At 45.3% G+C, this 25,464-nt stretch overlaps 1 protein-coding gene across 12 annotated transcripts in view; it reads right to left on the bottom strand.

Moving 5' to 3' along the window:
- Positions 1-25,464, bottom strand: part of GYG2 (glycogenin 2) — a 56,922-nt gene that overhangs the window by 18,817 nt on the left and 12,641 nt on the right. For 6 of the 12 annotated variants that reach the window (XR_009560786.1, XR_009560788.1, XR_009560789.1 and 3 more), the window contains exons 5-10: positions 24,288-24,414; positions 22,560-22,782; positions 19,799-19,993; positions 11,054-11,158; positions 9,795-9,902; positions 6,698-7,801 (exon numbers count right to left, since the gene is read on the bottom strand). Coding sequence is in view for 5 of the 12 variants with exons in the window: in XM_030837289.2 (XP_030693149.1) it covers positions 7,646-7,801; positions 9,795-9,902; positions 11,054-11,158; positions 19,799-19,993; positions 22,560-22,782; positions 24,288-24,414 (914 nt within the window). In the remaining 7 variants the exon portion in view is untranslated. The other 6 variants (XR_009560791.2, XM_030837289.2, XM_030837283.2 and 3 more) reach the window with 6 other exon arrangements.

Here is a 25,464-nt window from a genome sequence, read left to right as displayed (position 1 = left end):
AAATAGACCCAGGGTCAGATTTGTCCATCAATTGCTGACCTTTGTCCTAAATCATCAGACAGTGAGGCACCCCTCACGGAGGGAGCACAGCTGGAGGATTCCGTGGCGACGTGGGTCCACAGGTATCCTCTGGCTGTGGTTAAACACTTCGCGCTTTCGTCTGCAGGCGAGGGTAGGGTTTGAGAGCCTGGTGACTCAATTTGGGTTTGTGATAGCGACACAGGCTCTCCCTCCTTGCCTAGAAGTGAGGTGATGCTGGACGTGACCATATAGCCTGCAAATGGTCAGGGGGACAGGGGTCCAGACAGGAGACGGAGCCCCGAGACCCCCAGCTCTCTGGCCACCCCCGCCGTGCTTCGGGGTAGCTGTGTGATCACTCATGCATCCCGCCCGTCTCTGGGCCTTACCTTTTTTTTTTTTTTTTTTTTTGCGGTACGCGGGCCTCTCACTGCCGTGGCCTCTCCCATTGCGGAGCAACAGGCTCCGGACGCACAGGCTCAGCGGCCATGGCTCACGGGCCCAGCCGCTCCGCGGCATGTGGGATCTTCCCGGACCGGGGCACGAACCCGCGTCCCCTGCATCGGCAGGCAGACTCTCAACCACTGCGCCACCAGGGAAGCCCGAGCAAGGGTCTGCCTGAGCCCCTTGGAAAGCTCACTCGCTCTCAGAGCCCTGTCCACGGGCAGGGCAGTGGGGCGCTTGTGCACGGGCTGTTCCTGACCACCACCACCCACCACCCCCTACCCCCCCCCCCCCGTTACTGGCCGGCTTGCACGTTTGTCTTCCTGCCCCGTCTCCTCCGCCTCTGGGGGCAAAGAATGTCACCTGCCTTCTCAGGAAACAAAGGATGTTGCAGCCCTCAGCCTCTGTAGCGCCCCCGACGGTGGGGATTCAGGGTGGAGAACAACAGGACCCTGGCCTTAGAGACTTAAGGAGCACATCAGAAGGATGGTTTCCGTGAGCCCAGACTCTTGCATCTCCCCACACACAGAAAAGCGCTACATTCACGCACTTGAGATGTCTGTTTTTCTTTAATTAGCAGTCATCTTTTCATGGTCAGCTATCTGGGATTATTATTATTATTATTATTATTATTATTTTTAATCTCCTATCTATCCAGGCTCCTCCCGGACCTCTTGGGAACAGTCCTTCAGAGCGATCTGAGAACCTGTGTCCAGGGATTCCGTCCTCACAAAGTCCACGGAATAAAGCATAATTCTCACCTTTTAGGTTGTGCTTTTTTTCCCCCATTAATACCTCTAAAGGAAAGCTTTGCAGGAGTGTGAGTATGCTCTGCAGGGTCTGGGGAACCCACTCAAATGTCCAAACTAGGGAAATTTCACAGAGCTTTGGCAGCCTGTTAAAACACGCAGTGGAGGATTCAGCAGACGGTGTTGACATAATTGGATTTTCAAAATATGTGAAAGGACAAAGTTAGCTCCTTATCACACCGTGCACGGAAATGAGCTCAAAATGCACCAGAGACCCACACAGAAGAGACACATCGACAAAACTTGCCAAAGAAAACTTAGGAGAGAATCTTTGTCCTCTTAGGTTAGGAAGGAATTTTCTAGATAAGGTAGCAAAAGCCTGATCTGTCGGGGTGGATTAGAGTTTATCAAATTTCAAAGCACTCATTAAGAAAATGAAAAGATATACCGCAGACTGGGAGAAAATATTCGCAAACGAATGCAACTCAATAATAAGACAAATGAAAAAAAGAAAAAAAGAGTGGATATATGTATAGGTACAACTGATTCACTTTGCTGTACACCTGAAACTAACACAACATTGTAAATCAACTCTAGTCCAATAAAAATTTTTTAAAAATAAGACAAATGATCTAATAAATGGGCAAAAGATGTCAACAGATATTTTACTAAAGATGACAGGAATGGCCAATACGCACATGAAAAGACGCTCAACGTCGTTACTTATTAGAGAACTACAAATCAGAACCAGAGTGAGATACCACTTCACGCCCAGTTGGATGGTTAGAATAAAAAAAAAAAATGACAAGTGTTGGTGAGAATATGGAGAAATCAGAACCCTCATCCACTGGGTTTTATTATTTTTTTTCCAGGGTGGTTAAAAATATGAGTTTGGAAGCAAGCAGTCTTGGGTGCAAATTTCTTGTTCTGTTTCTTCATCATGATGTCTTTGGGTTCATCGCTGAAACTCAAGTTCAGTTGATGCCACTATAGCATGAGATGTATACAGCTATTTTCTTTTTATAAACTTTCTTACATTGAGATAATTATAGATTCACGTGCAGTTGTAGGAAATAAAAATAACACCAGAGCTTCGATGTGCCCTTTACCTGTTTCCCCTCAACCATACAGCGCTAGTAATAGAGTAACCATGGTAACCAGAATACGGGCATGGGTGCCATCCATCCTTCTTGCTCAGATGTCCTCAATTCTGCTTGTGAGGACACAGGGAGAAGACGGCCATCTACACGCCCAACAGAGACACCTCAGGAGGAACCAACCCTACCCACGCCTGGATCTCGGACTTCCAGCCTCCAGGACAGGGGGAAGTAAATGTCTGTTGTTTGAGGGACCCGGTCTGGGGTGCTTTGTTATGGCAGCTCAAGAAGACCCACCCAAGCGTTCTAAGAGTCCTCTATCAAGCTGTATCATTGCGCCTATGCATGTCCAGTGGTCTCAGCATCATTTGTTGACAAGACCATCCTTTCTCTAAGGCGTTGCCTTTGCACTTGGTCAGACCCTTACGGGAAATCGTAGGTGCCCATGCCCGGGGTATTGGAAGATGAAATAATCAGGGACATCAAACGCTTGGCACACATCTGGTCCCCAATACTGGGCGCTCTCTATACTGGTCTTGGCCCACTACTGAAACCTGGAAGGTCTAGAAAAGCTTTTCTGGAGGAGGACACAGTCTTGATGAAGAGCTGAGATCTAGACAGGCTGACAGAGTGTGTGTATTAGTTTCCTGGGGTGGTTGTAATAAATGACCACAAACCAGAGGCTTTAAACACTGTAAGTCCGTCCTCCCCCATCCTGGAGACCAGACGTCTGAGGTCAAGGTGTCCCAGGGCCGCGCTCCCTCCAGAGGCTCCAGGGGAGGGTCCTTCCCGCCTCTTCCAGCTTCTGGGGGCTCCAGGCGTCCCTGGGCTTGTGGCCGCATCCCTCCCGTCTCTGCCTCTGTCTTCCTGGGGCTTCTCCTCTGTGTCTGTGTCTCTCCTCTTCTGTCTCTTAGAAGGACACCTACCAGAGCAGATTGCTTTGAAAAGGAAGCAGTATAAGGGTTTCTTCCCAACTTGTTTTCCTACTGTCTTTTCCCAAACTGCCAAGGTTATATTTTTACAAATCTCTTGTAGAGGTTCCTGGTTCCTTGAACAGTAAATAATCGAAAAATAGTTCTTGGATGACTTAGTAAAGGACTCATTCCAAGAACTTACGGGAAAAGGCAGGGGGTAAAAAAAAGTCCTTGAGAAACTGCTCTAAAAGGGCATGTCTTTCAACATTTCCTACAAAGCACTTGGCCAGAGAAATATTTTTGTGCGTTTTGTTGATACCAAGGAGTGGCCTTCTAGAAAAGTTATTTCGCATAACAAGCAGCAACAAGCCGGCAGAGTTAACTAACCCCACCAGGAAATCCGTGCATGTATCACGCAGACTGGGGGTGTCAAGCCCAAACATGGTGGGGGACCCACCAGAGACCAATGCGTGTGATTTGTTTCTTCTTTCTTCCCCAGCTCTATTATCATTGACGTGCAAACATGGTGTAAGTTGAAGGCTGCAACATAATGATTTCATGTATTTATTTACTTTTGAAACTCTGTGATCCATTTATTTATTTTTAGGCCACACTGCATGGCATGTGGGACCCTAGTTCCCTGACCAGGGATCCAACCTGCGCCCCCTGCATTGGAAGCTCGGGGTCTTCACCACTGGACCAGCAGGGAAGTCCTGATTTCATGGGTTGTTTTTTTTGCGGTACGCGGGCCTCTCGCTGTTGTGGCCTCTCCCGTTGCGGAGCACAGGCTCCGGACGCGCAGGCTCCGCGGCATGTGGGATCTTCCCGGACCGGGGCACGAACCCGCGTCCCCTGCATCGGCAGGCGGACCCTCAACCACTGCGCCACCAGGGAAGCCCTGATTTCATGTTTATAAATCTCGCCAAACGGTCACCACCAAGCATGAGCTCACACCTCCACCAGGTCACATAGTTGCCCTTTCTTTTTGGTGATGAGAACTTTTAAGATCTACTCTCCTAGCGACTTCCGAGTTCGTAATACAGTATCGTCAGCTTTCATCACCGTGCTGTGCACTAGCCCATCCTGTTCCGTGTTCTGAATGTCTGTCCCCATCCCCAAGCCGTGTGAGTGTCTACGTGACATCAAGTCCCATCTTTCTGTCCCCCATTAGCGGTTTGTTCTGGCGACAGTCCAGTGCTAGGTTGTGTTTTTTTTTAACTTTAAAAAAAATTTAATTGGCATATAGTTGCTTTACAATGTTGTGTCAGTTTCTGCTGTACAGCAAAGTGAAGCAGTTATATGTATACATATGCCACCTCTTTTTGCGATTTCCTTCCCATTTTCCCCCTTTTTTAAATCATACAATTTGATTATTATAGTAAACTTGCTGATTCTCTGCTCATTACCTTGGTTAACAATCGGTGCTGTCTACGGACTGTCATACAGAGTGAAGTAAGTCAGAGAAAAACAAATATCGTATGCTCACACATATATGTGGAACCTAGAAAAATGGTACAGATGAACCGGTTTGCAGGGCAGAAAGAGAGACACAGACGTAGAGAACAAACGTACGGACACCAAGGGGGGAAAGCGGGGGTTGGGTGGTGGTGGTGGGATGAATTGGGCGATTGGGATTGACATGTACACACTAATATGTATAAAACAGATAACGAATAAGAACCTGCTGTATAAAATAAATAAATTTCAAAAAAAAAACCCGAACAACCAAAAATACTAAGACAGTAGTGGTATATAAGACATTACCTTAAGACACTAAGGTAAAAATGGCATGGTCCTCTAAAGGGCAGAGATCTATGAAATCGGGAAGGAGAATTGGTCTACTTTTCCTAATTCAGGTGTGGTGGCTAAAAGAAACCCTATTTTAGTTCAAGTTGTTCGCATTTCCACACCGAAACTCAGCAGCATTAGGATGACTCCTGTGCATTCAGCGCCAGGATGTGACCAAGTGACCTTGAATAACAAAAATACTTGCTGTGTTCCTGTAAATCTACACACCTTAATCCAGCCGGCCAGGTCAATACCTCTGGAAATGCTTTTTCTTCACCTGCCATTTCATCCTGCCCCAAAATAACTGGATAATATTTCTAGAACAATTAAATGTGTTTTTTTTAAAAAAAACTCCTATGTACCAAAATATTAGTGATAGTATAGGTCAAATCACATCTCTCAAGGATTCAACTTATGTTCACTCTGCAGTCCTGACATTACACGGCCCGAATCCTGGCACTGGCATTCTTCAGGAAATAACCTCGTAGTACACCTCTTGGATGGATATTACTTAGACGTCGTTAAAATGTTCTTACAGGTTCTTGTACGTTCTCATGTATTGATTGAGCACGTGTCAGAGTGCCTGCCATTTGGAGAGAACTCAAAAAACCATGTGATGGGTGGATAGATGGATGATGGATGGATGGATGGATGAAAGGATGGATAGACGATGGATGGATAGAGGGATGATGGATGGATGGATGGATGAAAGGATGGATAGATGATGGATGGATAGAGGGATGACGGATAGGTGGATGGATGGATGGATGGGTGAAATGGACGAGTCAATGCTAGAAGAGTAGGCAGCATGCCTGGAGAGAACTTATGAGATTTCCGAGGGTAAGAAGTAAACAGTTCTACTCATTTTACTGCTACCACCCATTCTGAAAAAACCCATTTGGTTATTTAAGTTTATGGCAGGACGAAGGCGTCCCATGCCTGTGTTATCCCAATGGCTCAGAACACACCCCAACACACATCCGAAGGAGACCCCACTGCTGTCTTAAAATTTTAATTGCAGTGTGCTAGCCTTTGACTAACGTGAGGACTGACCCTAGGATGCGCAGCAGAAGTCCATTTTAAGCGTACACTTTTAGCCAATGAGCGATCGACCATAGGCACTGGAGAATCCTCTTCTCCAGAGAAGCTGGACCGGACTCAGATGTTCATCTCCTGGAACCCTCCTCTCACGGATGCCAGACTCAGGCTCCCGTTTCTTCTAGTCCAACACTATGGCTCAGAGCACAGACGTTCCTTCCCCAACACAAAGTTATGGGATAACTCTAACGGTTGGTGATCACCCCATGCAACCCACCCAAGGACTATGTCCCTAGGGCTATTTCCAAGTAGCCCCTGAAGCATCATCTGTGTGAAACCAACCAAGACGACCAATCATTCACCCATAGATAAAAAGAAACCACCCCTCCATAGCTCACACCTCACACACGTGAATGCCACAATGAGCCCCAGAAGTCCACCCAGACCTCAGATGGATTTGAACACAGCCCTCTCAAGCTTCTTCCACACCTGTGTCTAATGAACTCATGACTTTCAATTGCACACGCGTGATAAACCATTCCAACATTTAAAAACTACATTTCCTTCTCTTCAGTACAGCGACTGATATCCGGCTTTAATTATCCTACGGTGGCAACCAGCAATGACCCTGGGAGAAACTCCAACATACCGCATTCATTTCCGGATGCTTTTGGAGGGGAGGCTTTCTCATGGGATAAAGCGTCTAGTGTCATCAAACGGAGAACTGTCCCGAAAGAACCGAGTTGGCACGGCTTGGAGAGCACAGTGACTCCATACTGTGAAGTGAGGTAGTGTGACCCAGCACAGGGCAGCCTGGTGTCCTGGGCCGCATACAGGTTTGCCTCGAAACAGCCTCGACCAAATCCAGCTACCGTGAGCGCACGGCCACCAGACACCCCTCAGCGTAAACCCTGGGTTCTTCTACACCAGTAGGTCAACCAGTTTGGAAGCGGTCACCTCTCCCAAGCCAGCTGGAATCTTCCTTCCAAATATCTCTGACACATCTCCATGGGGCACCTGTCAATGCACTTGCAAGTCCTCTTGGGTATTTTTGCTGAAGAGGAACCACAGCTGTGGTGTTTCTCAGCCATGCTTGGGAAAGTCCACACTGGAGTCACACTCAAGGCATCCGAACGTTTGCTGCATCTTCACAGGAAGGACTTTTCATTCTGCAAAGTCTCAAGGCACTGAATAAAGGTTCCCAGGGCACTCAATACCTCTCCTCGTGTTACGGGCACTGGGACAGAAACTCTGCAGTGACATCTAACCCTACGTAGGACGGACACGGCAGGACCTGCCCAGGACAGAATCCTGAGCTCCTTCAAGCAAGACCAGAGACCCAGGGTTGACCAGAAGGTTATTCCTGTTCCCTTTTGCCAACAAGGTGTAAAGGAGATGCAACCTCCTGGGGAACCCCCAGGAGGCATGGGTAGCTGGGGTCACACAGGCCTTTGAGCTGGGTTTTGGATGGACCACGTGACTGACATGAGGCACGCAAGCTGGTCAACCATAAAGAGAGGCACATCGTGGAAGAGTCTTTCCCTTGGAAAGGATTCGAGACGTTCATGGAACAGGGCCACCCAACGCCATGGTGCCATCACTGCAGGAAGCGGTCCAGCTTCTCCTGAATCCGGACAAACGCATCCTTCCCCAGGTAGTCGATGCGTCCCTCCTCCCACTTCCTCCGCTCCTCATCGGGACTCAGTGCCTTTTCTTCGATGGAAATCTCAGAGACGGAGATGGCCAGGTCCACCTAGGGAAGACAAGCCCACAGGAGACGGTGTTAGAAAAACCGTCGTCAGAGAGTGAAAGCCGGCCCGGGCATCCACCTGGCTGAGCAATCGGTTCCACGGACAAACCTCACCACGTCTCAGGGAGACGGTGCTGACACTTTGCTTCTGAACAAACCACACGCTGAATTTAATACAACCTTCTCACAAGAAGATGCTTAGTTGGTCTGACTTTTTTGAAATTTTATACTTTATCATTGTACTTGTGTCCACTTGTTCCTAAGACTTGTTTTAATGTCTAGCCACTAAACCCTTTCACACACGCTTATATGATCATCTTAATCTTTCCACCCACCAAAAAAAGGTTCTGTATCTGCTATAATTAAAATGGATAACCAACAAGGACCTCCTGTAGAGCACAGGGAACTCTGCTCAATATTATATCACAACCTAAATGGGAAAAGAATTTGAAAAAAGAATAGATACCGATCTATGTATAATGGAATCAGTGTGCTGTATACCTGAAACTATCACAACATCGTTAATCAACTCTACTCCAAAATAAAATTAAAAGTTAAAAAAAAAAAACAAAACACGTTCTGTATCCCTGAGTGTAACCAAACTACGTGAAATGAAGAAAAGGTTCATATTGTGTAAATAAAGTGTATGACATTTTGGACAGCCTGGCAAGACCATTTCAATACTAATTTAAATCTTTTCTTTTCTTGCCATGGCAGGGTTTCCATCTTCTTAAAGGATACGTATGAGGAAAATTATAAATACGCAAATGTGTACACACACACACACACACACACACACACACACACCCCTGACTTTTGGTTGGCACGCAAATAGATCAGCAAAAGGGGGGCTGGGGGGTGGACAGTACTGGACACCAGACAGTTATGCTACTGTTTCTATCCACTAGGCATGCAACACTTTCTCCACTGTTTATCTGCCACGATGCTTTCAAAGAGTTTTTACATATAAGGTTCTGCTTTCTACACTCATCCCCGCACAGTTTATTGAAACATTGCCAACGTATTGCTCAAAGAAACTGCAAGAGTGAAAACAAGATATTTTCCAGGATAGCTCAGCACGTTTCCCCGCTAAGAGCGCTTGGACTGGGGCTCCGTGAGTTCCCGGGAATGAAAACTTTCTGGAAAGAATGGGACACATTCAACTATATCTCAATTAAAAAATAAATTCAAAAGAAGAGAGACCCCAGAGAGCTCCCTCACCCCTTCCTCCATGGGAGGAACCAGCAACAAGACACCCTCTGTGAGCCAGGAAGTGGGCTCTCACCAGACACCAAGAAATCCATTTCTTATTGTTCATAAGCCACCCAGACTATGGTGTTTCTGTTACCGCAGCCTCAACAGACAAAAACACAATCCAAAAAATCAACACGAATTTTCATCCTACACCCAACACTCAGCTCTACAGCTGTATTTGCTCTAAAAGACCAAAAGGTATTATTAAGATCATGGTTAGAGAGAAATGAAAGCATTTCATCATCATTAAAAGCATCATCGCACAGCCTGAAGTTTGAGACCAGAGCATCTGTAAGACGGAGAGTCACGAAGGAAGCATCTTTCACTTCCTTCTTCAAGAAGAAATCAACGCATGCTCGATTTGGATTGAAAGGTTCCCCCACCACTGCCAAATTTCCCAGCTTTTACGCTCGTCTTTTTAGACAGTGTGCATGAACTTCCAAGCCTACTTTGCGGGAAAACACAGCACAGCCCCATAACGTCAATTAACTTCTGCAGAACAGCTTTTGAAGAGAGAACGGGCGTGATTATCAGAGCAGAGGACAGGAAAGAGGGTGGACCGACCACCGCGGGCAAACGCAAGACAAACGGGTCTCAGGCAGCAGGAGAAGCAGGCGGACTCTTCTCTCCACAAGCGAGGCTCGAAATGGGGGTAACGCCAGTGCGTGTACGCAGCCGGCCCCTGAGTTAGCGCACAGCGTCCATCACGAGAGCTGGACAAGGCAGACAATGAGGACACCACCTCCAAAGCATCCTGGAGACTGGGGTCCCTGGTGACATCCACAGGGGGCTCCCGGCGTGGCTCCAAGGCTTCCTCAGGTGGGCCACCTTCCGCGCTCTCCACGGGCTGCTAGAAACATAACCGTTCCATCGTTAGTCTGCAGGGGGCTTCACAGGACCGCAGTCTTAACCAAAATGACAGAGAACTCTTTTTCCTGGGAAAATAAGACCAAACGAAGGGGTTGTGCTAAATAAGTAAGTAATTGAGTGTGCTCTGCCACTCTAAACTTCCCCCCAGCTTTTTCTTGCACAAGATGAGATGCTGACATTTATCATGCGATGTAAAGGTTAACGTTTCAAATCAGGAGACTGGGATTGACACATACACACTGCTATATATAAACTAGATCACTAATAAGGACCTACCGTAGAGCACAGGGAACTCTACTCAATACTCTGTAATGACCTATATGGGAAAAGAATCTAAAAAAGAGTGGATCTATGTGTATGTATAACAGATTTGCTTTGCTGTACAGCTGAAACGAACACAACATTGTAAATCAACTCTAGTAAAAATTTTAAAACAACAACAAAAATACTTTTCAGAGAGGGGCAATTAGTTTAGACCAAATGTCTACGGAAGCACTTGACTAAGATGGTCTGTCAACGAGATTAAGAGTCTGTCTGGATTTAATCTTCTGAGGATGCCTGGGGACAAAAGCCCAGATTCATGCGGGTAAATTTAGCGGGGGGAAAGAAAGGGAAAGCCATAATCCTTGAATAGTGACGTGAAACACGGGTGCAAAGTTGTCCCGAAAACTTAACAAAAATTAAGGAAGACATATAGGCCATTTTGATGTTGTATCTTTTTCTTTTCTGAGTCTTCCTAAAGCAAGATATAAGAGAATGACCAAAGGACCAACACAAAACTCAGTGATGGAGGAGGGAAAAAAAATGTGAATAGACAACCAGGTCTCCTATCCACCTCGAAAATAAAGAGACTCGTCACAACACCATGGAAAAACCATTTAGAAAGGTCACGGGATGGTGAAGAAGCCCATGGGGCACCTCCTCTGGTGGTCGATGGACAGGCATGCAGAGACACGGCCATGCTTAAGAAGTAGAAGCAGGGAATTCCCAGGAGGTCCAGTGGTTAAGACCCTGAACTTCCAAGGCAGGGGGCGCAGATTCGATCCCTGGTCAGGGAACTAGGATCCCGTATGCTGTGCGGTACAGGAAAAAAAAAAAAAAGAATTAGAAAGAAACAGAAGTGAGTTATACCGAGTTGGTTTGGGTCCCTGTGAAGTCTGCGAATTGGGTGGAGGGTGGTGACAACGGGTCACACATCACTCCAGCGGAAGTCTCCATTTCCGGCCAACCTATCATCTAAAAAGAAAGAGCAAACGCCAAGTTAGGACAACCCTTCGTGCAAATACAAACACCCAATCAATGCTTTTCTGCCTCCAAATACGGCAAGTATGGCTCAGAGGAGCTCGCCAATGCCTGTGTCTGCTGCTTCGTCTTGGGCTCCTTGCATCTAAGCAGGACCACATGATGAATTCTCACCCACGGCGTTGAGGAGATGTGACCTGAGTCCGCCCCAGACTGGGTGCTGAGGTGGGGGACACGTTTCCTACCCTCTGTCCCCACAGGTCAGGTGAAGAGCAATGTCCCTTGGCAGACAACCTCTTCCAATTTCAGCCGGGATTCCACAGGAAAACGAAACCCTACGGAAAACCATTTGAGTGACTAGTTTCTCGGCTCTCCCAAGGGTGGTACGTAGCAAAGATCATCCCAGAGGCACAGGACACGACTTAATGCATTACAGGCGGTGGGTGGCTTCCTCGTGGGAGCCTAACCCTTTCTTAAGGAGCCGCCGTGGACAAGGGCTTCCTTGGATGGTGATGGAGCAGAGGCCAAGGGGAGGAATCCTGGATCCCCGCAAGACCGCATGGACCACAGCACAGCTTTACCGCCTGGGCTGAGTGTGACACGCACCAGAAATACACTTGTATGTATTGGGGGGGCTATTTCTTACAGTAGCTAGCCCACCCCGATGAATTCAGGGTTGGGGGCCGAGGCCGCGCCCCCAGGCTGCAGCCCATTCAAGTCCAAAGGCTCCAGCAATGTAACTACAGAGAAGAGAACGCGGACACAGCTGCCCATCCTCACGGCAAACACACGGCAGGAATCGTGTCGTGGGCTGGGCTGACCCCGACTGTGGCGGTCAGACAGAACTAAACCAGTCTCCATGCTGGGAAGGCAGATTCCCCAGCCACTGCCCCAGAGATGTTGAGTGAGTTGACCTGACGCGGAGGCTGGCAACTCACACTCCCAGCTCCCAAATCTCCAGTACCAGCTTTCCCGTCTTGGAGAAAGGGCAGGTCATCCCTGTATTAGCGGAGGCACCTACGTATACGTCCAAAGGCTATTCACAGAGAGTGAAGCAGGAAGACCAAAGAGTGGGCCACCCTCATGCAGCTTACTGTCTAAGGAGAGAGATGAATGTCCCACCAATAACAACTATAAGATGACAATCCTGTAAAATTCTGCAAAGGAAAATGACAGAGAACCAAGGGCAGGTTTATCAAGGTCAGATCGACCTCGTCAGGAGGGGTAAGGACTCCTGAAGCAGTAACATCTGGAACAAAGTTTGAAAGATGAGCAGGAGACGTGGGGAGAAAGAGACAATGGTGAGAAAAGCAGGACAGCACGCACGTGCAAATGTCCTGAGGCAGAGGTAAAGGAGGACATCAGGAAACTGAAGTAAGTTGGCAGTAAAAAGTGCACAAAAGTACATTTTTGGTGAAATTCAGTAAAAACATTTTTAATGTAGAAGAGAACACTGTGTTCATAAAGTTGCTCTTTTTAAATTTTGCTTTTTCTCTCTCGTCAACTTGAAAGTGCCAATTAAAATACAGGCTCATAAAAAGGAACAAAATCATGCCATTTGCAGCAACATGGATGGACCTAGAGATGATCATACTCAGTGAAGTAAGTCAGAGAAAGACAAATATCGCATGATATCACTTACATGTGGAATCTACAATATGACACTCATGAACTTATCTATAAAACAGAAACAGGCTCACAGATACAGAGAACAGACCGGTGGTTGCCAAGGTTGCGGGGGAGGGATTGATCAGGAGTTTGGGATTAGCAGATGCAAACTATTATATATAGGATGGATAAATGACAAGGTCCTACTGTAGAGCACAGGGAACTATGTTCAATATCTTGTGATAAACCATCATGGAAAAGAATATGAGAAAGAACAGATACATGTATAACAACCACTTCGCCGTACAGTAGAAATTAACACAACACTGGAAATCAACTATAATTCAATAAAATATTAAAAAAAAATAAAAACAAAAAATATGGGCTCATTCTTCCTGATCTTGATTATGTACGTGAAAGCCAAAAATAAAATTAAGTTCTAATAATTACAGTAGAAAATAAAATGATAACTTTATCCAAAACATGAAAGGCCAGGATAATAACAGCTCCTTTGTATTAGGTGTTCAACACTGGTCCCTAAATTAAACTCATAAACTTGTTACGCATTATTCCTTTTAATCTCACAACAACCCCATGACGTAGAGTCTGATCCCTTCTCTTACTGAGGAAAAGTTGAACTTTCAGACAGAGATACTCGTTAAACATGCCAGACGTAGCAAGGGAGAGAGGGGGGATTTGAATTCACACCTCTCTGACTACCAAGCCCTCTACGAGCCCTATTCAATCCACGTCATTAATGCATCCTAAGTCTCCCTGGTGTACAAAACACCAAAACAACCTTTAGGGAAAAAAAAATGACGAATGAGATAATTGTACTATCTACAAATAATAAATACCATAAAAATAAATAATTTCCTCATCCAATCAGGGTTGGGTGGTGGAATTTTCTAGTTTGAATCCTAACACCCATTGAAAAAAAGGAACTGGATAAATTACTTACTGTCTCTGACACTCAAGTTCTTGAATCATACACAGCACTGACACTCGATGTAACGGACAAACGAAGCAGTTGGCCTGGCAAACGGTTAATTGCCAACAGATGTGAGTAATCTCAGAAAGATTAGTTGAACCGGATTGGGGAAAATGTCAATTTTGTCAGCTTAATTTCTCTCAAGAAAGAACACATAAATAAATTCCACGTGGGCCATCATGAAACTTTATCCTTCCTTGGAAGAGATTTAACTCAGGGTCATTTACTTGATAAGAAAGGATGAACTAATAATACAACTTTTCCACTTGTCTTCTGCAGATGCGTTAGGCTCTTACAAATTTAAACAGGAAAAGAAGTTATGTCAACTCACGCTAACATTTCTGAACAAGACCCCTAGACGTAGATACAAACTTCTGAACAAGACCCCTAGACACAGATGCAAACTACTATATATAAAATAGGTGAACAACAAGGATTTACTGTAGAGCACAGGGAACTATATTCGATATCTTGTAATAAGCTATAATGGAAAAGAATATGAAAAAAATATATGTACATATATATGTTTAATTGCTGTACACTTGAAACTAACACAACATTGTAAATCAACTATACTTCAATAGAAAAAAGAGGAATAAAAAACAATGAACGTTAACTAAAATATAAACTGAAACAGTAAAAGTAAATATTCCCCTTACTCTTCCTAGCCACAAACAGGGACGTCTTTCTTCACATGTGCAGAAAGCCAGGAGAGAATTCCAAGACAAGGATTTGATACTATGATGGTGCAATGCCAGCCTTTCAGCCAACGGCTGGCAGGCTTACGAACACACGTAAAATGTGACTTCTGCATTTATTTTTCTCCTGAGATGATCACTATTTCACTGATCCACACCCCTAACTAGCTGCTGCAAGCTTGGGTCACCTTGAAAAGAGAGACTCTCAGATTGGAAACAATTCAGAGGATTCTCAGGTCAAAGAAGACAGAGCCGCTGAAGGATGGAAAGTAGCTTGAGAAGCCAGTGACTCTAAGCCCAGAAAGATGAACGCGGAAAGAGAGCATCGTAAAGCCAGACTGTGTGGGGAACGGACCGCCAACAGACAGACACAGAGTGCTCACATACACAGCCCGAGCAGGTAAGTTTAGGACACACGATGAAGACACACTCCTCTGCACCATGGGCTATCGTCTTGTGAACGTTATGACTGTAAGAGGTGGTGAAAACTAAAAAGTGTAAACATACAAATCCATTCAAGAACCGAAGAGGGATGGTTCCACTTTCATCAATGGGTGAAGCTACTTGTTTCCTGGTAAACCTCCTGCCAAAAGCAACTTAAAATTCTAGACCAAAAAAAAATATATACACACACACACACACACACACACACTTCTTTTATTTCCCCTCGAGGCAACTGAAAGGCTATAGCCCTGAGGAGCCCATAAATAATGAGGTATCCAAGAGGGACACTCTAAACACAAGCTTTCATTTAGGACTCCACTGAAAAGAGAACCAGCAAAAGAGCAACCTTCACAAACACCAAAACCCAATTTCACTCCAACTCAACCTCTAATAGCATGTGGGCAAACCATCTCTATGAAAACTTCCTACTGGGAAAAGAAAAACAACACATAAGAAATGCTCTCTGAGTCTGCCTGCCGATGCAGGGGACGCGGGTGCGTGCCCCGGTCCGGGAGGATCCCACATGCCGCGGAGCGACTGGGCCTGTGAGCCATGGCCGCTGAGCCTGCCCGTCCGGAGCCTGTGCTCCGCAACGGGAGAGGCCACAGCAGTGAGAGGCCCGTGTACAGCAAAAAAAAAAAAAAAAAAGAAAGAAATGCTCTCTGGGTGATCCTGTGATTCAGAGCCTCAGAGGATCCCTGCCATTTTTCCATACACAACGTCTTGCAGTCAATCAGAAATCAACCAGCACGCAGCGAGACAAGACCAAAGGCGTGAAAATCAAGAGAAAACGAAATCAAAGCACAAAACCAGATCCATGTGAGACACAGATGTATGGTGGATGGCACACAGACTGTAACTGAACGTGGAAAATACTTTAAATGATGGGACAAGTTGGAGAGTTTCAAGGGAGTACTGAAAACCCCCTCGTAAACATTTGGCGTTTATGTGGACTAAAAACACGATAGTTGAAATAAAGTGTGCAGGATGTGGGTTTAACAGCTGATTAGACACAGCCAAAGAGAAGACTGGTTAACTGGAAAACAGGCCAGTAGACGGAAGCACGGGAAGACAGATGGGAGAAGTGTGTCACAGACACATGGGATGCGATGAAATTCCTACTGTAGATGTCATTGGAATCACAGAAGGATAGGGAAGTGGGAAGAGGAGAGAGACACAGACAGAGAAAGAAAGGGCAGAAGGAATACAGTTTCAATAAGTGCTACAAACCCAAATAGGGTAAATTCAAATGATAATAAAAAGTCATTATGATAAAAACCGGAGCCTAAGAGAAAGATGTTAAAAGCAGACCAAAAAGACATATGACCTTCAAATGTATAAACGTAAGACTGGGAGATGAATTCTTGGAGAAATAATGGAAGTCAGATGATTTTGAAACGTCTTCCGAGTGTCACTGTAAGGGAATTGCCAAGTAAGAATTCCATCCCCTCGGTGGGAATATAAGTGGGTGTAGCCACTACGGAGAAGAGGATGGAGATTCCTTAAGAAACTAAAAACAGAGTTACCATATGATCCAGCAATTCCACTCCTGGGCATGTATCCAGAAAAGATGAAAACTCTAATTTGAAAAGACACATGCACCCCCATGTTCACAGCAGCACTATTCACAAGACGTGGAAGCAGCCTAACTGTCCACCGACAGATGAATGGATAAAGAAGACGTGTACATATATAAGACGTGGTACATGTATACAATGGAATATTACTCAGCCATAAAAAAGGAATGAAATAACACCATCTGCAGCAACATGGATGCAAGTAGAGATTGTCATACTGAGTGAAGTAAGTCAGACAGAGAAAGACAAATACCATACGATATCACTTATATGCAGAATCTAAAAAAACGGTACAAATGGACCTATTTACAAAACAGAAACAGACTCACAGACATAGAAAACAAACGTACAGTTACCAAAGGGGAAGGGGGGGATAAATTAAGAGTTTGGGATTAGCAGACACACATTACTATATATAAAATAGATAAACAAGGACCTACTGTTTAGCACAGGAAGCTATATTCATTATCTTATAATAACCTATAACGGAAATGAATCTGAAAAAGTATATATATATATATATATATATGACTGAATCACTTTGTTGTACACCTGAAACCAACACAACACTGTAAATCAACTATACTTCAATTTTAAAAATATACGTATATACCATTTCCCAAGGGGGGGAGGAACCCATAGGATTAGCGACTCCAAAAACAGAGCCACCTAGTAACGTGTGAGTATCTGACTGATGGCCAAGGAGACATGACAAAGCAGTGGAGATGTAACAGTTTTGACTGCAAACCATGCTGAGTTCATTACAGATCCACACATAACAGTGATGTATGTGGACCCCAAACTCATTCATCACGTAACATCAATTCCAGATCAATTATATACTTTAATGTAAAAAGAATAAAAAATCCATAAGACGTCAGAGGTGATGAGCTTTATGACCCTGATTTAGAGACAGATTTCCTAAAAGGTAAACAAAACCCACTCCTCATATAGGAAACATTAACAAATTGGTCTAAACTAGGTACTTCTTTTCATCCAAGGATACCATTTAGAAATTAACCATAGCAAAAACAGCCAACAACTTCAAAAAAACAAGGAAAGGCATCCCTAATCTTTCCACTAACTGCATTTCCCAACCCAAGAGGCTATAGGACAGGACACTTGGCTGAGAAGATAACAAACTGCAAAAATATTTATCTAACACACATGCCTTTATATGGGAAATAAATGAGATATTCAACTTTTTTTTTTTTTTTTTTTTTTTGCGGCACGCGGGCCTCTCACTGCTGCGGCCTCTCCCGTTGCGGAGCACAGGCTCCGGACGCGCAGGTTCAGCGGCCGTGGCGCACGGGCCCAGCCGCTCCGCGGCATGTGGGATCCTCCCGGACCGGGACACGAACCTGTGTACCCTGCATCGGCAGGCGGACTCTCAACCACTGCGCCACCAGGGAAGCCCAAGATATTCAACTTTTGAAAACGGAGACCTACTCCTCGACACTGCCATGACTATACATACAAAGGCTGCTACTTGGAATAAGGATCCCAGATCCAGACACCCAGCTCTTCCGCAGTTACAGGAATTTATGAAAATCGTTTTTTTGGTTTTTTGGACTGGTTCCAAATCCCCAAAATGAAGAACCCAGAGTGAATCATTCAATGGATGGCCGGTAGGTGGCAGCAATGCTGCATAATTAATGGCAAAGATGGCCTGGGAGTGCAAAATAATGAAATATACACACACACACACCGCAAAAAAGCCCCCCTTCCTTATAGAAGGGCAATGACCTTCTCATTTTTAGAGACACAAACTAGGTGGCTTAAAACAATGCCATCATCAAAAAATCTACAAACAATAAACGCTGGAGAGGGTGTGGAGAAAAGGGAACCCTCCTGCACTGTGGGTAGGAATGTCAACTGGTGCAGCCAGTGTGGAGAACAGGATGGACGTTCCTCAAAATACTAACAGTAGAGCTACCATATGACCCAGCAAGCCCACTCCTGGGCATAAACCCAGAGCAAACCATAATTAGAAAAGACACATGCACCCGTATGTTCACTGCAGCACTGTTTACAGTAGCCAGGACATGGAAGCAACCTAAGTGTCCATCAACAGAGGAATGGATAAAGAAGATGTGGCACATACATACAATGGAATATTACTCAGGCATAAAAAAGAACGAAATAGTGCCATTTGCAGAGACATGGATGGACCTAGAGACTGTCATACAGAGTGAAGTCAGTAAGAAAAAGAGAATCAAATATCGTGTAATATCGCTTCTATGTGGAATCTAGAAAGATGATACAGATGAACTTATTTGCAAAGCAGAAACAGAGACACAGATGTAGAGAACCAACTTATGGTTACCGGGGGGGAGGGAAGGCGGGGTGGGATGAATTGGGAGATTGGGATGGACATACATACACTACTATATATAAAATAGCTAACTAATGAGAATCTACTGTAGAGCACAGGGAACTCTACTCAGTGCTCTGTGGTGACCTAAACGGGAAGGGAGTCCAAAAAAGAGGGGATATATGGATACGTAGAGTTGATTCACTTAGCTGTACAGCAGAAACTCACGCAACATTGTAAAGCAACGACACACTAAAAGAAATTAGTTTTAAAAAACGGACACAAGAATTGTGCTCTGGTGCCGTTGAACAGGAACAGTATACCGTACAGTGCTTAGGGCTGCACCTGGCAAAAGAATCAACCTTCAGGAAGTGTGAAAAGCAAAACAAAAAAAAAACAATGCAGACTGATGACGTTAACAGTTCTGGAGGTCAGACGTCCACGCTGGGTCTCACTGGGCAGCTGTCCTTGGCAAGGCTGAGTTCCTTCCGGAGGTTCTAGCCAATGGCCCATTTCTTCGCCTCTTCCAGCTCATAGAGGCACCTGTGGCTCCCGTACACCTTCAAAGCCAGAAGCTCACATCTTCCCATCGCTCCCCGTCTCACTCCTGCTTCTCTCCCATCTCATCAAGCTTCCTTTCGCCTCCCTCTTAGGAGAACCCTCGTGACGACACTGTGTCCTCCCCAGATAAGCCAGGACCACGTCCCCACGTCAAGGTCCTTAACTCAATGCCGCCTGCAAAGACCCCGTTTCCATATAAGGCAGCATTTCCAGCTTCCAGGGATTAGATGCAGCTGTCATTGGCTTTACTGTGACGTGCAATTTTGCCATTTTCTCTAAAGAAACTCAGGAGGCCCTAATACCACAGAGCAAAATGAAGACAGGTTCCTCCCGTCCCCCCAGCCCCTCCCCGGGACCCCGGGGAGTATCCTCTCTGCTTCATCTCGCGGGGGAACCAGCGTCTGTGTCCCCATCGCACCGGTGCGAAGAGCACATACTTACATCTTCCACAGGGCATGCGTCAGGCGAAGCGGGGGTCTCCTCCACCACCACCATGGTGCTCTCAGGCCAAGGCTGGCGGGGCCCCTCCGCCCAATTGGTACAGGGCTCCCCGGAGCGGGGCACAGCATTTGCACACGACCCCTCAGCAGTGGGCGCTGAACTTGAACAAGGCACCCCAGCGCCCCCGAGGTGAGCCTGCAAGAAAAGGTATTCACAGTTAGCAAGGTCCTCCTGACATCTTTGCCAATCTCCCGCTGCCCATCCCCTCCCCTGTGCGGCCAGTGGTCCCCAGTGCCGACATCCGCGTTCACATTACTGCTCCAGGTAGGAAGGACCCCCAGGCACAGGGTCTCCACGTTTTACTCTTAGAACCACCTGACTTGGTCTTATTTTCCTTCCTAGCCAACCCAGTACCTCGCATACTGCTTTGCAGAAAAGAACAGCAACTTCCTATCAAGAATCTGAATAAACTCCTACTCATTCGTGTCGCATGGTCAGAGAAAGCTTTAGTTCTCTTGAAAAGCAGCACCCAGGTGCACCAAACAGAAACCATAGTAAAAACGCTAAAATGTGAACTCGTTTCAAGATCCCAACGCAAGCATCTGCGGACACTGCACTCCGTTGTACCGATACATGCACTAGTCAAAAACTGACCAGGAAATAAAATTTCCTGGGACCTTATTTTAAAAGGTCTTTGGGGCTTCCCTGGTGGCGCAGTGGTTGAGAGTCCGCCTGCCGATGCAGGGGACACGGGTTCGTGCCCCGGTCCGGGAAGATCCCACATGCCGCGGAGCGGCTGGGCCCGTGAGCCATGGCCGCTGAGCCTGCGCGTCCGGAGCCTGTGCCCCGCAACGGGAGAGGCCACAACAGTGAGAGGCCCGCGTACCGCAAAAAAAAAAAATAAATAAATAAATAAAATAAAAAATAAAAGGTCTTTGGCAAGGCAGGTGCCTCCCTGTTAAGTCCACTGCAGGGGGACTTCCCTGGTGGTCCAGTGGGTAAGATTCCGTGCTCACAACGAAGGGGGCCCAGCTTCGATCCCTGGTCGCGGAACTAGATCCTGCATGCATGCCACAACTAAGAAGTCCAAGTGCCACAACTAAAGATCCCACAGGCCACAACTAAGACCAGTTGCAGCCAAAAAAAAAAAAAAAAATTCACTGCAGAAACTCTACTATGGACAGCATGTAGGGTTACAGTTATAAAAAATCAAATGGGGCTCCCCTGGTGGCGCAGTGGTTAAGAATCCGCCTGCCAATGCAGTGAACATGGGTTCGAGCCCTGGTCCGGGAAGATCCCACATGCCGCGGAGCAACCAAGCCCGTGCGCCACAACTACTGAGCCTGCGCTCTACAGCCCGCGAGCCACAACTACTGAAGCCCGTGCACCTAGAGCCCGTGCTCCGCAGCCAGAGAAGCCACCGCAATGAGAAGCCCGCGCACCGCAACAAAGAGTAGCCCCTGCTCGCCACAAGAGAAAGCTTGCACACAGCAATGAAGACCCAACGCAGCCGAAAATAAAAATAAAATAAATTTACAAAAAAAGAAACCACCTCCGAATGCTACTTCCATCGAGGAGGGAAAGTGGAAAACGCCCCCTCCAATGACATTTGTAATCAATCATCTTTAGCCACTTAATCTGTGAGGGGCTCTTTCTCTGATGAAGGCGGCTAATTTAAATAATGATTTTTATGCATCAGCCCTGTTAAATCACAGCAGCAATTCTGCTCATGAAACATTTACGGTTTTACACCAAAAAAAAAAAAAAATGTTGCCTGCCTCTTTCAGCATCCTCCTGCATTAGATATAGGCTGTAGACGCAGAAGGAAAACTAGCACAAGACCTAAAGTTGGGCTGGCCATTAACTTCCAACTATGGTCTTTCTTTCTTGCGACGAAATGACGTATCTTTCCTTGCCTGAGCCCTTCCTGGGGTGTATCAACATTATTTACTACCTTCTAATTCCATCCTTTTTTAATGAACATGTCTATAAACACTGAACTTTTAAAAAACCTTATTTCTTTCATTAATGTAGGCCTTGACAGATTTTTTTAAAATATGTAACTTGGTGAGGAATTCCCTGGCGGTCCAGCGGTTAGGACTCTGCACTTTCACTGCTGAGGGGGTGGGTTCAATCCCTGGTCAGGGAACTAAGATCTTGTAAGCCAGAAAAAAAGAATTTGGAATAAAAAGTGACATTTTAAAAATAAATAAATAAAAATATAACTTGATAATTGCTTAAGATATCCTAAATCTGTCTTTCCTGAAACATAAAAAATGAGAAGAGGGACTTCCCTGCGGGCACAGAGGTTAAGAATCCACCTGCTAACGCAGGGGACACGGGTTCGACCCGTGGTCTGGGAAGAGCCCACATGCCACGGAGCAACTAAGCCCGTGCGCCACAACTACTGAGCCTGTGCTCTAGAGCCCGCGAGCCACAACTGCTTAACCCGCACACCTAGAGCCTGTGCACCGCAACAAGAGAAGCCACCGCAATGAGAAGCTCGTGCACCACAGCGAAGAGTAGCCCCCACTCGCCGCAACTAGAGAAAGCCCGCGTGTAGCAACGAAGACCCAACGCAGCCAAAAATAAATAACTTAATTAATTTTTAAAAAAGAATAAAACCACTTATAAAAAAAAATGAGAAGAGACTCCAAAAAAAGAGGGAGGAACGTGTATTTGAAGAAAACCCACAGGTGTGGATCACGGAGAGTTTATCCCCGGTCTGAACTCTTGGATGCCAAGGGTATTGTGTGCTTACTGTGTGTCCTGGAGATGTCTGTTCGTCCTCGTGCAGGATATTTTCATAAAGAGGCAGAATGCTGCGGTGGTAAATCCCCCACCAGAGGTTAAGGAAGGACGTCTGATGCTGGCTGACAGACCCAGAGCCCTCCTCCAAGACGGAGCCCGTCTGGGGATTGTACTTGTAGTTCCAAGGCTTCGTGGACCCCAAAAAGTGGACCACCTTCGCGCTCGAGCCGAATCTGAGGAGGAAACACAAAGCATCCGGCCTTCCTCTTGGAAGTGACCACACACAGAGAGGCTGTGACAACCACAGGACTCATCACAGACAGCGGGACGTAAAGATGCATCTCAACGAGTTATGGACGATCCTGTCATTAACGACCGCCTAGACTTGCGGTAAAAATAACTGCTTCATCAATCCACGTTTGCAGCCTTTCATTTTCCACAGACCAAGAAACATGATCATAACTCACTTGGGATGTTCCCCAAAACGGGAAGAAGAAATCAGGAGTCTTTTAGAAAGATGGGCAGTACCGTAGCCCAAATCATCTTATCCTGAAAACGATAACAACTTTAAAAAGTTGATTTTATAGTAGATAACGCAAGCTGCAGACCAGGAAACTGGCTTCTTGTATAAGATGGTGAAGTTTACCCTCTCGACCTTTTTTTTTTTCATTATCACCACTCTCACCAACCTCGAAACTTTTTAAACAATTTTTTCTTAATTGCTTTCCTATGACATTTTAATATCATATTTGCCTTGTATATCTACATTCTGTAGGTACAGCCGTGCTTTTTACATTAAAAAGGATATGATGGCTTTACACCCCACAAACCAGTGTCTGCCTCCTTGGGGACAGTGCAGCCCCTATTAAAAAAGCACGCTCAAAATCTTCTCAGATTTCCCATTTTCACTTATAACAATGTCCCCTAGAGCAGAGGATCTCACACATTTGGTTCTAGGACCTCTTGACATTCTTACAAATCACAGAGGAACAAAAAATGTTTGTTCACGTGGATTCCATCTGTCCATATTCACCGCAACAGAAGTTAAAACTGAGAAATTAGAAAACCCGTGTACCAACTCATTAAAAAACCGTGGGCCCATTATATGTTAACATAACTTTTATATTTTTTCATAAAGTGTAACTATAACTATATATTACTATATACCTTTTAAATGTGTAAAAAGTGACATCTTTCATATCTCTTCATAAACTATAACTATATATATATTTTTAAAATGCGTAAAATGCCACATCTTTCGTATCTTTTCATAAAATATAACTCTATATAACTATATTTTTAAAAATTTGTAAAACGAGTGACACTGCCTATTTTACGAGGAGACGGTTGGTTTCTCATATCTGCACCTGCATTCAGTACAATGCTTTTTTATCACATCATGTCATGGCGTTTCTGTAAAATCCCACTGTCCAATTATGAGAAAACAAGAGTGAAAAGATGAAAATGACATGTTAAAATTAAGTTTTTAAAAGTCGCTTTGACTTCAAAGACCCTGGAGAGAGGGGCAGGGAACCCCTGGGGGTTCCCTGGGCAACACTTTGGGAACCACTCTCATTAAGCCTAGCTGCCTTGATGACCTATCATGTAAAGCAATAAATAAGTGAGCAGGATGATCTGGTTTTTTTTTTTTTCCTTCAAAATGCCAAAAGGTGATATTAGATTCTGAGAGAGGATGGTTGACCAGGTCTAGAAGAATTGGGCTTGGCATGAAACTCACTGTTTGAAAGCAGGGCTGTAGGTGTAGGCCGTGTTGCTACTCAAGTTATAAATGAATGGCAAGTGTTTCTGGATGTCTGCTGTGGACCAGTTGCTGAAGAAACTGTTCAACAAGCCTTGGTCTGCCCCTAGAGAGTAAACAAACAGCCAAAGAAGTTAATAAAGAATGGTACAGTGCACCGAGAGAATGCAAGACATGTTTGAAGACATCATGGAAAGACACGGGTATCCCAGAGCACAAATTACATTTCCTCTCTCAACCCACTAAAACATGGTCGTTGTCTCAAAAGTGACGGATAACCCACTCCATTCACTTAAAAAGTGCATAGTCTCGGGACTTCCTGGGTGGTCCAGCAGTAAAGAATCTGCCTTCCAATGCAGGGGATGCAGGTATGATCCCTGTCCGGGAACCAAGATCCCACATGCCATGGGGCAACTAAGCCCACGTGCTACAACTACTGAGCTCGCACACCTCAACGAGAGAGCCCATGTGCTGCAAACTACAGAGTTCATGTGCTCTGGACCCCGCACACCACAATTAGAGACAGGAAAAAAAAAACACAAACGCCACAACTAGAGAGAAGCCCGCATGCCACAAAGAAGAATCCACAGCTCAACCAAAGATCCTGCGTGCCACAACTAAGACCCAAAGCAGCCAAACAAAGAAAATAAAATGAAATAAAAATAAAAAGTGCATAGTCTCTCCAGAATTCTCCACCGATGGTGCAAACAATTAATAATAAAATCGCACACGGTCTCCAAAATTCTCCACCCCTCCCCAGGGAATTCTATCTGGTATTGACAATCGCTGTTCCCATCAATTTTGCCAACTTTGTTACCTCGTCCTTACCTAGAAGGAATTTTTCTTTTCTTTTTTCTATCAATGTTTATTATTATGTCTTTATTGAGGTATAGCTGCTGTACAATAGTATGTAAGTTACAGGTGTATAATACAGTGATCACAATCTTTTAGACATTATACTCCATTTATAAACATTATAAAATCTTGGCTCTGTTCCCAGTGTTGTACAATATGTCCCTGTAGCTTATTTTATACCTAATAGTTTGTACCTCTTAATCCCCTATCCCTATTCTGCCCCCCATCACCACTGATAAACACTCATTTGTTCTCTGTATTTATGAGTCTGCTTCTTTTCTGTTATATTCACTAGTTTGTT

This window comes from Globicephala melas, chromosome X (assembly GCF_963455315.2).
Source record: "Globicephala melas chromosome X, mGloMel1.2, whole genome shotgun sequence".
NCBI lineage: Eukaryota > Metazoa > Chordata > Mammalia > Artiodactyla > Delphinidae > Globicephala > Globicephala melas.
The sequence above is the reverse complement of the archived record's forward strand: the minus strand, read 5'-3'. Positions and strand labels throughout refer to the sequence as shown.